This window comes from Lotus japonicus, chromosome 1, assembly GCF_012489685.1.
Source record: "Lotus japonicus ecotype B-129 chromosome 1, LjGifu_v1.2".
Lineage (NCBI taxonomy): Eukaryota > Viridiplantae > Streptophyta > Magnoliopsida > Fabales > Fabaceae > Lotus > Lotus japonicus.
This window is the reverse complement of record NC_080041.1, coordinates 8,260,027-8,275,099: the sequence shown is the minus strand read 5'-3', so window position 1 is coordinate 8,275,099 and position 15,073 is coordinate 8,260,027. Positions and strand designations below refer to the sequence as shown.

The 15,073-nt window shown below is 35.6% G+C and overlaps 1 protein-coding gene across 1 annotated transcript; it reads left to right on the top strand.

The window, feature by feature from the left end:
• The first annotated feature begins 6,368 nt into the window (after positions 1-6,368).
• LOC130731573 (F-box/LRR-repeat protein At4g14103-like) lies at positions 6,369-8,529 on the top strand. Its single transcript, XM_057583855.1, has 3 exons — positions 6,369-7,299; positions 7,430-7,576; positions 7,694-8,529. Exons 1-3 carry the CDS (start codon positions 6,415-6,417, stop codon positions 8,057-8,059), a joined length of 1,398 nt encoding a protein of 465 aa, XP_057439838.1. The 5' UTR covers positions 6,369-6,414; the 3' UTR covers positions 8,060-8,529.
• Positions 8,530-15,073: the final 6,544 nt, after the last annotated feature.

Genomic DNA, 15,073 nt, shown 5'->3' with positions numbered 1-15,073 from the left:
GGCAGGTTTGCAGTCTATAAAAAACATACCTCCTTAACAGCAATGCTAGGCATGTAGTAGACTTCAAGAGATAAACTTTGTCTATGTTGTGTCATAGCCGGTCCTAGACTCAAATAAATGAGAAACTTTGTGTTAGGCTTGGAGCAGTCTGTACCGTATCTTTAATATGGATCATGTGAGCCGACCTACGTCACTTAATGAGATAAGACTATTATTTATGTTTATGAGACTTGAAGAGTTAAAACCCATTCTCCAAGCTACCTCTTCCTAATCAACTTTAGGGACTTCTGGTCCTCTATCAAAACAGAATTATTAGTGAAGATGGTGGCAATGTTAGAGCAGGGAGAAGACAACTCACAAAAAATAAGACTCACCTGAAAACTAGGAATTTGAAGGACATTAAGAATTATAAGGTTATTGGTTAACACTGCAGTATAATAAAGGAACTGTTAAAGTATAGTAAGAAGTGAAATTTTGTAAGGAACAATTAATATGTCATGAAGCACTGAAATATATGATCCAAGTGGACAAGGAATTGAGAGGAGATTGATTAAAAGAAGATAAAATGAAACATGGATTTCTGTCTATAGCAGGAATGACAGAGGGAATAAGAAGCTTGCTTTGTTTAACTTGGATGTTCTGAATCTGAATATTGATGAACTTGGAATTATTTCCTTCAGCAGCAAAGCCTAGTTTATTTGCTTTTTTTTTTTGTCAAAAGTTTATTTGCTTTCTACTTGCAATTGTTTCTCAATTTTCACTAACATGAATGCTAACTTTTTTTTGGGGTCAATCATGAATACTAACTTAAATTGTCATATGTATTGGGCTGAGACCATTCGACTACTTCTCAAATGGTTTTCTCGGATAAACCATGGATTCAAACAATTGAAATTGCATTTAAAAGCATATCATGCAAATACATTGATGTTTCATTAACCATACCAATTGAAATCAGTCAGCTATCCATGAAATCCACAGAAAGTAATTAAAAACAAATGAAAGAAGGACAAAATGTACTCCCTCTTGATGTTGTGTGATGATCAATCTGATTTTACTTAAGACTCATCTCCCTCAGAGAAATTGGAGTGTCCTCAGGCCAAGCAATACCAACATCAAAAGATTTCTACTAACCGTCACTTACAATTTATGTTAGGACACAAAAGAGAATGAGAAAAATTACAACTTCTATGTAAACAATCCAAACTCTAGTTCATATATGAAAGTACACTTTAAGAGCTTTTCATAGAGTTCTCATTTGCTCAAATCAGATAAGAAAGGAGGAAGTTAGGATCGCTTTAAGAAATTAGGGCATTAGCGGACTACCTTAACCTCACGAACAAAGGGTGCTCTAGATCTGAACCAGTGTGGGTGCTGATAGAAGATACTGCCAGGTTTACTAGTGACAATGTTACTTAGGTGTTTGAAGCACACCTTGATCATGATTTGCATTAATTTACTTGCTGGTTTTCCTGCTGTTTTCGGTCCAGACTTGTCTTGGAACCGGGGTTTTTACCTTAGTATTGTTATACGGGCTATGTTCCTTTAATTTTGGCTATTTGTTTATTGTGTGACTAATCTTACTGTATTGTCACTTTCTCTTCACTGTTAGTGGTCGAAGATGTTAGCTATGGTATGTTGTATTGGACCTTTGTCCTTTCATCCTATCAATATATTTGATTTTATAAAAGAAAACGAAATTAGGGAAATGTTGTTAAAACGGCGCTAAGCGCCCTGATCCTTGCGCTAAGCGCAATTTGCACAGGGAGCACACATTCTTTTGCAACTCAAGTGGTGCTAAGCACCAATTTGATAGATATCTCTTGTTCTGCAGAATTTTTCAGCTAAAACTTGAATATTTCACAACTTAAAAGCTCAAAACATGTTCCATCAAATATGCTCATCTCTTCTCTTTAACTCACTAACATCAATCAATTCTCAATTCTCAATTCAGGATAACATGATCAAAGATTAAATTCTCTTGAACTTCAAACTTTCAAATCCACAACTCAGTAGGCCAAATTTTGATTTACACGTTCCATTCTAACACATGGCAATTGATTCAAACACATTTATATGCCCTATGAAACTTGTGCAGTTATTAAAATAAAAAATTGAAGCACAATTTCCTCAAGATTCAAAATTACACACACTAGACCACTTCAAATGCAATTTTCAAGCAAATGCGCAACTCAATACTCTCAATTATGCAATTCCCAAATTCCTTGCATTCTAGGCTTCAAAATCATTCATTCACGTCATTTAAAACTTGTGGAGTTCTTTAGAACACACAACTGAACATGTTCACTCAAAGTCACAATTCATGATCAAGAATTCACTCAAGGAGGAGTTCCCCTACATTTTCACTACAAAATCTAAGAGTTAAACTTAAAAACTAATGTAATACTTGAAGAACAACACTAAAACACTAAAATGAGTTTGTCCAAGAGAATTTGGAAGCAACTTTTAAAAACTAATGTAATACTTGTTTTTCACTTGGAAATACACAACTACATACCTCAAAATTTTCAATACATACTATCCTTTTTTTTCCACCATTTTGTATGCATGAAAAATGATATGTTGGTTCTGCTAGAAGTCTTAAACTCATATTTTTAGTATTAAAACCATAGAGTCTAATTCCTTTCACTTCCACATGCATATGTCAGCAAGTCACACACCTGAAATTTGATTTCATGACATTTCTTACTTCCAAACTCATTGAACAATCTCAATATGTTAAATAAGACTTCTAAAGCTCATTAAAACTCATCTTTAAGCTCAACTTAACAAAATCACTTATGCTACAATTCAAAAGAGAAAACACAGTTTTATCTTGCTTCACATAACTCAAAAGAGGAGTTTGATCATTGAAACTTTGCAAAAATCATTCAAGAACCAAAAGTAAGGAATCTTTAGGGAATTGAAAATAAGAACAAGAACAAAACAAGCATGCACAAGTCACATATACACAAACTCCTATGCATTGAGATCATCAATTCAGGACTAATGAACCTATTTGAGATTAGATTCACTAGCTAATTCATCCTAAGTCAGATTAACATAATTCCTAAGCATTAAAAACAAGAACAGATAAGTGAAAGTGACACATAAGAACAAAATATTCATTATATACACTATGTACGACTCAAATCAAAATTCCACTAGTTTCACTAACATTTCAAAACAAAATCCCCGGCAACGACGCCAAATTTGATAAAAAAAAATTCTTGATTGTACTGCTTTGGAACCAACCACTTATGATTCAATCGTCGTAAAGCAGATACAGGTTTATCGTCCTCAAGGTTTGTGTGAACATTAGTTCCGCTAGTTAAACATTGATCTGAGCGGATAAAAAGATGTTTGACAAATTTGTTTTGAGATTTTCAATAAAAGGAAAACGGTAAAAGAAGGTTTACGGAGGTAACGAAGAAGAAAACATATTTAGAATGCATTCAACTAATCCTCTAATTTCTTTCAACTCAAATATTTTTGTAATGGTTCATTTCACTTATGATGCCGAGAGCTATCCACCTAATTATCCATAGCATAGGTGAATCTTATCTGTTGGAATTCCTAGACGTGATCCCTTAACATCTAGGAAACCAAAAGGAACACTAAAGCTCAAGTTCTCTCTCAAAGACATTCCCAATAACCAATCTATCCTAAGACAAGGTATCCAAGGCTTGAAAATCTCCGTTGTCACCCCGGGAAATTATATTAGAACTTGAAGCGCGGTAAAAATCAAGTTCCCTCACTTTAGCTAACTGTGCGCGTCTTGAAGTTACTGCAAATGGTAAAATTAATTCCGCACTTTAGTTTGCGGAGTGTAAAAATCAAGGAGGACATTTATGGAAATGGGATGGTATGAAAATGCAAGAGGGTGATACTAAAAGTCTAAAACCCTCATTAACTAAATAAGCTCAAAAGTCTACTTGGTCCGATTGGCACTTGTTTACATAATTTTATTATTATTAATAAAATTAGTGAAATAGTATACTATTTTAATTAATTTTTTTTGTAAAAAACCAATATGTAGAAAAGCCTATTAGCTCGCGTCCTACTCACTTGCTATGTAAATTGACTAGTTGATTAGGTCAAACCAAATTTTATAATTTTGCCTATGGTAGACTATAGATCAGACTTGAGCTGTGAAATTAGAATGCAAACCAGAATTGGCTGCGCAAATTCTGACCTAACCTGACCTATTTTCAAGAGATAATGTTTTTAAGTTCATCAAAACTATCTAGATGGAGTCATGGAGGTCAAAAAAAAAAAAGTTCACAGTATTAGAAGCTATATCAAAAAAGGAAGATTCGTGGGCCTGGTGGTTCAGGTATTTTCTAAACCTGACCTGTGTTTGATTGGTAATTTTTATGGGCCTATTGCTGAAGCCGAAAGAGTTAGTTTCTTTGCATTGTTGGGGGAAATTGTTAGTAGTAGGAATCTGAGTCGCATTTTGGTGGGAGATTGCATGAGCTCAATCAGATCGACTATTTAAAGGTTCAGGTAAATTGCTTGGGAGTACAACATATCTATAGGGAAGCAAAGGATATTGCTTGTTGGCTAGGCAAAGGAAGATTGCAGTAGGGAGTCACCAATCTAATTCTGCACTGAATTTTAATTCCCTTCAGCTGGTCTTTGTTGTGTTGGTCTGTCCTATGTGCTTCCTTGTATGGGTCTGTTTCGGTTTTCTACAGCAGGTGACGGTGTGCTTGGCCTCGCATTGTGGTTTTAATTCCCTTCAGCTGGTTTTGATGTCTGGCGTTGTTTTCCTGCTTTTTAAGAGCTAATGTTGATGCTAGCTTACTGTGTTTGCTTTCTTTTTCTTTGTCTTTTAATTTCTTTGCTTTTTCTTGTTTTGTTGCTCTTTTATTTTGTATTTGACTCAAGGTTTGGGCTTGCCCTCTCTGCTTCTCACCTATATAATCATTTTGGTTTTCCAAAAAAAAACCCAGAAAATAAAAGTTAATCTAAAGTCCATTTGCAATTAGAGAACACAACTATAATAGTTGTTTAGTTCTTTTACTAGTTACTCTATGTGTTAAATTTCATGCTTTTACTAAAGTAACTCATAAATTAATACGAAGGTAATGCAAGGTATACTTTGAGATGTGTATTTTTTGGTTTTAACTAGTTTTAAATATCTGGTTATTATATTTAAAGAACCAAATCATCTAATTACGCTAAGGCGATCTGAGGATACTTTTTCAGAGCATGCACAATCCAAGTTTCTTATTTGTGTCACCTAAAATGAATTGTGTGGGTCTATAAGGCCATATATGACGTAAGATGTGATACTCGTGGCTGACGAGAACGAAGACTGATCGTCGGTGCAATGAGAAAGCACTGCCAAGTTGGCAGCTCTTGGCAAGACTCTTTTGGGTGAAGAGACACTTATTGAACCGATCTTACACTAGAACAAGATGTATTTCGAGATTGTATAAGTATGAGACTATACAGTTGAGGAGGTCATATAAGATTTCATGCTTACTACTCATAACAATAAAGTGCATCTTATTTTCGGGAGCAAAACTTATAAAAACTCCAATAAGCAACTCGTGCAGATTTTATTGTCTTGTCTTTTTTTGGTTGGGTCCCACAATACCTCATATTTATATTTTTTTCATCTAACCTTTTCAGCTAGTTAAACCGGGAACTTGGCTCATTGCGGCTGCAGGATAGCATGGATTTGTCAAAGTTAATGACCTGGCCAAAAACCTTCTCATAAGAAGCAAGATTGGATTTCACGCATTCCGCCTTCTTGACGGTGGCCCGAAAAAAATCACAATGTCCTTTTCAACTCGTTAACCCTTTCGTTTTCGGCGGTTTATACCCACACACACGCTCTTTCAGGTATGAACCCCTTCCCTACTCTCTGATAAAGGTTCGGTAATTTCATCATTTTCTCTTCCTTGTTGAGTGAACTTTGTTTTAGTTGCGTGTTTTTTTTTTGCATCTTCATGCATTCAAACCCTAAACCATAAAATGTTTAGGGATCTTTCATTTAAACAAAATTTCTGACAAAATGGCTATTGTTGTTGTGTCTACCATACAAATGTGTAGTTAAGATGAATTAATTTCAATTCGAATTAGGGTTTGTTTATAATTCTTGATATGCTTGTTCCTCTCTATTCGCACATTGTTGTGTTGCAGTACAAATGAGTGTGAGAGCGAGTAGTTCTGCAAGCCCTTAAAATATATCACATTTTGTAAAGCATTATTTCAAAATCCATGTTTTCTTTGCGTAACAAAAAGCTATGAACTCGGTTGTTATTTGCATCTATAAACCATCACACTTGGCTGCTTGATAATTATACTTCTTTCCCTTTTTTGGTAGGCACATCAAGGGTTATGGCTGGTTTAAAATCATCACCTGATTCAAATAAGCTCCAAAGACATAATGTGGGTGACATGAAAGATATGATCAGCAACTTGCCCGATAGCATTCTTCATTACATTCTTTCTTTACTCCCTACGAAAGATGCTATACAAACTTCCATTTTGGCGAAAAGGTGGAAGTACTTGTGGACCGGCTTATCTGTCTTTGATTTTAGAAAGTATCTGTCAATCACTTTCATTAACCAAAGACAGAAATCTGTAGATTGCGTTTTTGATCAAGTGGACAGACTAATTTATCATTCTAATTATGTAAGAAGGCTCAGTGTCATGATTGATCCAGTTTGGGCCATGGTTCCTGGATTTTCCATTGATGCGGATAAAGTTAATTCTCTTATATCTACTGCAATGAAGCACAACATCGAAGAGCTTAAGCTTTTCCTACCTGTGAGGCCTCCATTTAATTTATCTAATTGTTTCTCAGCTTCTAAATCATTGAATAAGCTGGTTTTACATCTGGGTTGTGTTCTAGATGTTTCTAGAGGCATTCATTTTCCTAGCCTAAAGACATTAAAGCTTTCATTTGTTACCTTTGCAAATGAGAAGTCAGCTCAACAACTTTTCTCTGGGTGCCCTGTCCTACAGAAGTTAAGCTTGTGTAATTGTAGTTGGGACAACATTGAGCAGATCAACATAAAATTTCCCACATTAAAGACATTAACCATCTCTGGCGCCTGTTCTAGTCGAGGTCATTTGCTCAATTCTACAGTCACAATTGATGTTGCGAATCTTTTATATTTCAGTTATAAAAGCCATGTGACCATAGAATTAGTCTTTGTCAACCTGGACTCCATAGTTGATGCACATATTGATGTTCCTGCTCCTTCAGAAAGTCTAATTAAACTATTGAGTGGACTTGGTAATATCAAATCTCTTAGACTATCAAATGATATGGTTGAGGTATGTTTAACATCACGCTGATTATCTTCATTTCTTTAACTGTATTACAGCTACTGACAATGCTTGCCTTTAATTGTGTGTTTATTATATTTATTTCATATTCCTCAATAATTTTTTTTTCTTCTACTAGTGTTTTTCCTATGACTTCCATCTCCTTCCAATGTTCAACAATTTGACACATCTTAATGTGGATTTGGGAAATTTTATGTTCACTGAAGAAGCTATAATGGACATTCTCCAAAAGACCCCTAAATTGGAAGTTCTTAATATTCCTATGGTACATCTTTTATCCTTCTCTAGTTCTTGCATCTGCCATGTTTAAAGGCTAGTAGCACTAACAATAGTATTGTTTCTTTCCATTGACTTGTTTATTGATTCTTATTTTCTTATGTAGGGATTTTACCCAGACATCTGCTTGGATGGTGAAGACTGGATATTGAACTCAGTACCTTCTTGTTTCAAAAATAGTCTCAAATTATTTTCTATTTCAAATTTTGATGGGGGTGAAGCTGAAATCCAGTTGCTAAAGTTTTTATTAGAAAATGCCACAGTTTTGTCAGAAATCCGGATATTCTGTTCGAAAATATTATCTGCTGATTTGAAGAAGCAGGCTGAGATCAGCAATCAGTTGCAACCTGTAGGCCTGGGAAGTTGTGTCATTAAGTTGTATCAGGAATCAGCAATGGAGAAGATCGTGGGAGATAAACAGATTACTTATACAGAAAAGTATTTGCTTTTGGCAGGCTTGCAGGATTATTAGGCGTCTTTTTAACGCGAGCTAGGAAGGTATGTATCACCCAGTTTTTAATTAAAATAATATTGGTATTTTATTTTAATTAAGATTATATCGTATGGTGGTTTATTAGGCGATATAATAATCCCTTAATGAAATAAAATAATTTATGTGATGTTGGGTGTGTTTTATGAAATGGAAGAGAGTTAGAGGGTGAAAGTTAGGATTAAAAATAGAGACAAGGACCAGGAGAGATTTTGGGGTTTTTAGTTTAGCCCTTGAGGAATTAGGTTTAGTTGGCTAATTAGGGATGGGGGCAGCAACTGCTGTCACGTAAAAAGAAAAGAAAAAAAAAGAGGAAGCTGCGGTTCGCGTGAAAGAAGAAGAAGAAGAAGGGAGGAGAGTGTAAGATCAAGTTTTGATCGTGTAGTACAACTCTATGTTTTGATGATTACATGTTAACTATTGTGAATGAACAATTAGGGTACTCTAACGTTGTTTTCTGAGTGTTCAAATGACAGACTCTGACTCTGGTCTAAATACACATAATTCAGAAGTACTATGCCAAGAGTAAACTCTACATCGTTTTCACAATCTCTATGTTCAATCTGAACAATAGAAAAAGCTTCAGAAGATCTGAAGTTATTTAAGCTCTGATATGGATTCAGATCACTTAAAGCTCTGAAGGCCAGAAGTTCTGAAGGTCCAGACGTTCTGAAGGTCCAGACGCTCTAAAGGTCCAGAAGTTCTGAAGGTGCAGAAGCTGAGAAGTGAAGTCTCTGAAGTCCAAGAAGCAAGCTAGCTCTGAAGACCATGTATCTTACTCTGAGTGCAGAGGCAGAAGTTACAAAGGTCAGAGGATCCATGCTTCCCTCTGACTCTGATCACCAAGCTTCACAAGTTCCAACAAGAAGCGTCGCTCTGATCAGAAGTCATCTAGGTTCAAGGTCATGTCGCTATCTAAAGTACAAAAGGACTTGTACAATTCCTGACGACCTTACCTACCATGATCAGCCACAGCAGAACCTGGAATTCCCAGATCTGCCCTCCAACGGTAGCATTCCATGCAACTTCCAAACCCTAATCCTTGGAGTATATAAAGAGGTTGAAGATGAAAGATGCCGCCAAGAAACTTTGTTCAAGCGCAAGCAATATTTCAATATTCTCTTAGCAATCTTTCTTCATTGAATTCATTGTGTTTACTACAAGTTTTTCTAGAAGCAATCTCTTTGTAAACCAAACCTTTTAAACAGTTGTTTAGTTTTCCTTAAGGAGACCAAGGTTGGTTAGATCCTTGAGAAGACTAAGAGAGTGAATCTTAGTGTGAGCTAAGTCAGTGTATTGTTAGTCACTTGTAGGTTTCAAGTGCAGTTGTAACAAGACTCTGATTAGTGGATTGCCTTCATTCTAAGAAGGAAGAAATCACCTTCACAGGTGGACTGGATTAGCTTGAGTGATTCATCAAGTGAACCAGGATAAAATCCTTGTGTTCTTTTCTTATCTCTTATCTTAAGCACTTTACTTTTGTTTCGAGAGATTTGTTAAAATCTCAAGTGGGAAGTTTTATTCTGAAAACGCTATTCAAACCCCTCCTTTCTATCGTTTTTCATACCTTCAGAGAGCCGTTGTCGCGTGGAGGAAATAAGGAGAAGAAGGGGAGAGGCGTGGTGGTGATTGTGGGGAGGGAGAGAAGAGGCCGAGAGTCAATAAGAAAAGGGTCTAGGAGGCTTTGTACCGGTGTCATAGAAGGTAAGGGTCTGAATTTACCTTGTATAATTGTAGCATAACAGAGGTTGAGTTTAACATGAAGAAAACCCCAACTTCTTAGAAAATTCAGAACTGAGATACTGTGTTGAGTGTTAACATGTGGTGAGAAAAATTGATTTTGAGCGAAATTGAAGTTCTAGGTGAAAATTGGGTTCTGTTTCTGCCCGCAGATACCCTAACAGCCTGTGCTGTAGAGAGCATAACTCTCTCTACAAAATTCTAAATTGAGTGAAACCAAATTTGTATGAAAGCTAACTCATAGGTTTATTTTGGGTAATATTTTCATAATTTTTGGATTGTTGGTTCAGTACTAGAATTATCTGCAAGCACTATGTTTCTGCTCGCAGACACCCTAACAGCCTATGCTGTAGAGAGCATAAATCTCTCTACAGAATTAAAAATTGAGTGAAACCAATTTTTTATGAAAGCTAACTCATAGGTTTATATTGGGTAATATTTTCATAATTTTTGGGTTGCTGGTTCAATACCAGAATTATCTGCAAGTTAACTCTGTTTCTACTCGCAGACACCCTAACAGTCTGTGTTGTAGAGAGCATAACTCTCTCTACAGAATTCCAAATTGGGTGAAACCAATTTTGTATGAAAGCTAACGTATAAGGCTATGTTTGGTAAAATTTTTATAATTTTTGGACTGCTCTTTTAGTACCAGAATTATCTGCAAGTTTACTATGTTTCTGCTTATTTCTAAGAGTGATTCTGGAACTGGTTCTGGTAATTGATGTGATACATTTGGTGATTTTGTGTTGCTAGTTTGTCGGTGGAATAGTGAACGATTTGATAATTATATTGAAGTGTTATTTTGTGCAATTTTGGTGTGATTTCCGTTATGGAATTTGGTGAGAAAATATGTTATATATTTGGGGCTGGAGTGGTCTCAAATTGCATGTTTTAATTTATGAGTTTTTGCACGAAATACACTTCATTTAGTCAAGATGCAACATGTCGGTTTTCCTCGGAAAACTAGGGCTTGTCCCAGAACTGGAGTGGTTCTGGAAGTCTGGAGTGGACTTCATTGGTGGTTAGCTGTCTGGAGTGGACGCGGTGATACCGCTAAGGTTAACAATTGGTACCACATGCATGCGTTGGAGTCTCACACACTAAGTTTCACGTTTCCAGTGGTTTTATGTGTTTGACGAATTGTTGGTGAATTGTTTTGCTGTTGTGGTGAAGTCGTGAAGTTGAATTATTATTTCTTCTTAAAGGCTTATAATTTTCTGAAACAATAATAAGAATTGAGAAACTGTCTTGAGAGCAAATATTATAACCACTCAGATTTTAAAGAAAAGGTGAAGAGTTTATAAAGCAGAATCTGATTTGTTTACTTGCTCTTTGGTATGCTATATTTTATATAATGTAAGTTCTTAACCTTCTGTTGGAATGATGTTCTATGCGACATCGTACAGGTACTGGAGGTAGAGACGTGGCTCATGAGGAGTAGCTTCGGAGAGTCTTAGTTTATGTTATTATTATTATTATAATAAAATAAACTGTCTTGCTCTGTAATGTAACACCGGGTAGATATTTTACGTTACTTTTGCTTTTCTGTTGAGAAGATTTTATAACCTCTCCTTATGGAAGTTGTTGAATAATTTTCTAAATTATGGCGATGTCGTACTGTTGATGGCCGAAGTGCTTATGAAATTCATTTCTGAGTATGTTAAATTTTATTGGAATATCATGGAAGATAAACCTATTTAAATAAGTGATTTTATGCATCTTAGGATTATCTGGCTGGTTTAGAAATTTTATTGGTAGGTCTTGTTATTTTAGAAATGCTGAAAATACAGAGGAAACTCTGCCCGTCTTTTTATATAAATCTTTGGGATACATATTTTGTCTGTTGTGCTATGCATGAAAGGTAGAAATAATTCATTCTTTGAAAATCATATGAACTTATAAATTTTCAAACACAATCAGTGTTAATTTTAATGAGTTTTCGTGAAGAAGTGTAATACTCCCTTAATATGTAATATGTTTTTAAACTCTGATAAACGTTTTTAAATAAAACAATGGGAAAAGGGGGTGTTACAATGTATACTTTAACTCAAGGTTTGATGGTTGTTTTTTAGAATTTTGGATGTTGGGGGGATTTGAGAATTTGCTAGTGGATGCTTAAGCTTTGTGCCTCAGTTTTGGTTTTGCAGGTGTGTCTACCAGGTGTTTTTTTTTTTTTTGCATTTACTTGAGAGGTATTTTCGGGGGGATTTGGATATTTGATTCGTTGATTTCTTTTGGTGTTTCCCTTTTAAGGTGAGGTATTGGTGGGGTCTTGTGTTAGATTGGATCCTGTCTTGTTCCTTTCCGTAAACAAGTCTATTTCCTCCTTATTTGTTTATGTTTCGCTTGAGGATGTCTCTTTTCAAGTTTCTTGATCAATAAATTACTCATATAAATTTAATTAAAAATAGATTAATTATTAATAAGGTGTTTGTCTATGGTAGAAAAACTAGATCCTAGTAGGGGTGAGAGCATAACTTCAAACCATGGGAATGTCATTTTTTAGGACAGGTAACCACAATTTCCTGAACAAATTTAAACTGGTTATAATAAAAAGAATAATTTATAAATGGTAAAAATATTGATTCTTATAGATTTCTTTTTGTAACATGAAGGGGCAAAGCCCTACAAGTTAAAACACTAATAAACATTTTTGAGCATAAAGCGAAAATGTTCAAATGACTGTTTTTACAAGAATTTTATAGAGACTTAATATATTTTATAAATTATCAATTTTTATATTAATCTATAAGAAACTTAAGTTGTTGTATAAACTTTGATATGAAGTTCTCCTTTAATAATTCACTTCAAGATAGAAACAATGAAGAAAAAAAATTCATGAGATTCAATCTTGTGACATTACTCTTACGGGGATCTAGCTTGTTTTCTATTAGACCAACATTTTGTTGTTTCATTTCATTTTTTAAAATTTACACTCAAATAGTTATTTATTAATATTTATATATTTTTAATACTATGTTCATATATAAATATAAGTCTTAAATACCCTTTTGGTCCTTGAAATTGTAAATGGAATCAAACCTGGTCCCTAAAAAATTTTCGCATTAAATTGGGTCTCTAAAAAACTTTTTTTAATCCAATTGGATCCGAAATGTGTCTAAGTCTGATGTGTCATTTTTTCTTATCTCGTCAGTTTTCCACGTGGTCTCCTATAGCGCTCGAGCGCCTGGAGATCAGGGAGAGATCATCAGGTGGCAGTTTCTTGGCTAACCAAGGAGTATCATTTCTTACTTTTATAAATCAGAGGGAGGCAATGAAATACGCAGGTTATATCTGTAAGATCAAGTTTTGATCTAGTAGTACAACTCTATGTTTTGATGATTACAAGTTAACCTTTTGATATGAACAATTGTGGTACTCTAACGTGTTTTTCTGAGTGTGCTATTTACAGGCTCTGACCTCAACTCAATCTCACACAAATCAGAAGCACTGTGTTAAAGAGCGACCCAAGCAACGCTTTCGCATTCACCATGTTCAGTATGAACAGTGGAAAAGCTTCAGAAGTTCTGAAGCTATACAAACTCTGATGTGGACTCAGTCACTAGAAGTTCTGAAGATCCAGAAAGTCTGATAACCAAGAATCACTGAAGGCTCAGATATTCTGATGGTGTAGAAGACTCTGAAGATCCAGAAGCTGATTAGTGAAATTCTGATGTCCAGAAGCAAGATACTCTGAAGACCATGTACTTCCCTCTGAGTTCAGAATCAGAAGATACAATGGTCAGAGGATCTGGGCTTTCCCTCTGACTCTGATCAACCGGCTTCACAAGTTCCAATATGAAGCATTCCCCTGATCAGAAGTCTCCTAGGTTTAAAGGTCAAGTCGCTATCCAAGTACAAAAGCAACTGTACCTCCCTGACGACCTACCTAACAGTCTCAGACATTGCAGAAGCTGGATTTTCCAGAACTGCCCTCCAACGGTAGCATTTTCCATGCAACGCTCAACCCTAATCCTTGGAGTATATAAAGAGGCTGAAGACTGAAAGAAGCGGCTAGAAGCATTCACATACGCGCAAGACATATTCAAATTCTTCTAAGCTTTCTTTCATCTGAAATTCATTGAGTTTACTATTAGCTTTTTAGAAGCAAATCTCTTGTAAACAATTCTTTGATAAACAGTTTGTTTAGTTCCTTTAGGAGATCAAGGTTGATCGGATCCTAGAGAAGACTAAGAGAGTGAATCTTAGTGTGAGCTAAGTCAGTGTAATTGTTAGTCACTTGTAGGTTTCAAGTGCAGTTGTAACTCTTACCTGATTAGTGGATTGCCTTCATTCTAAGAAGGAAGAAATCACCTTAACGGGTGGACTGGAGTAGCTTGAGTGATTTATCAAGTGAACCAGGATAAAATCCTTGTGTGCTTTTCTATCTCTTATCTTTAGCACTTAAGTTCTCGAAAGATTTGTCAAAATCTTTAAAAGGTGGAAGCTTTATCGTGAAAACGTTATTCAAACCCCTCATTTCTACCGTTTTTCATACCTTCAATATCTACCATTCGTAAGTAGAGAAGGGGGTGACAAAAACAAATTTTTCAAGGGTTAAGGGGAAAGGACAAAGAGATGAGAGAAAGAAACCTGAAAGTTGTGAAATTTCCTCTCCTGCTTCCAGACACAAATGCAATTGTGAAATTAAAATCAACCTCAGCCTGAAAAAACATGAATAAATCAAAATTTGGGATTCTGAAAGAGTGAAAGTAAAATCGCGAGACCAACCAGGGAAGAGAAAACTAGTCGCGAGAGAGAAGATGAGAGGAGAGGAGAGGAGAAGAGAACAAACCTAGCCAACCGCCAGAGACGCTGAAGAACGGAACGTGATAGTAAAGAACGAAGAGTTTTGGGGTAAGAGCGAAAGTTTTTTTTTTAATAAGAGGGAAAGTAAAATTAGGGAAAATAAATGAGGGAAAGTGAAAATTTTCGTGAATTTATTTTAAAGCTTGCGGCGGTTGTTAGGCCCAACTGCCGCAGGTTTTTTTTTTTTAAATCAACAAACCGCCGCACATGATTAGTACACTGCGGCGGTTGAAACCGTCGCGCCAAATCTGATTTTATTTTAAAAAAAAACATCTGACAACCGCCGCTACACGCCTTACAACCGCCGCGAATATAACATACTCGCGTCGGTCGCACAAACCTCCGTAGGAATCTTTTTTGCGGCGGTCATAGACCGCCGCAAAATGCCTTTTTTCTTGTAGTGTTAGTATAGTTCATGCATTTTTGCATATTTTTCCTTTATAGATT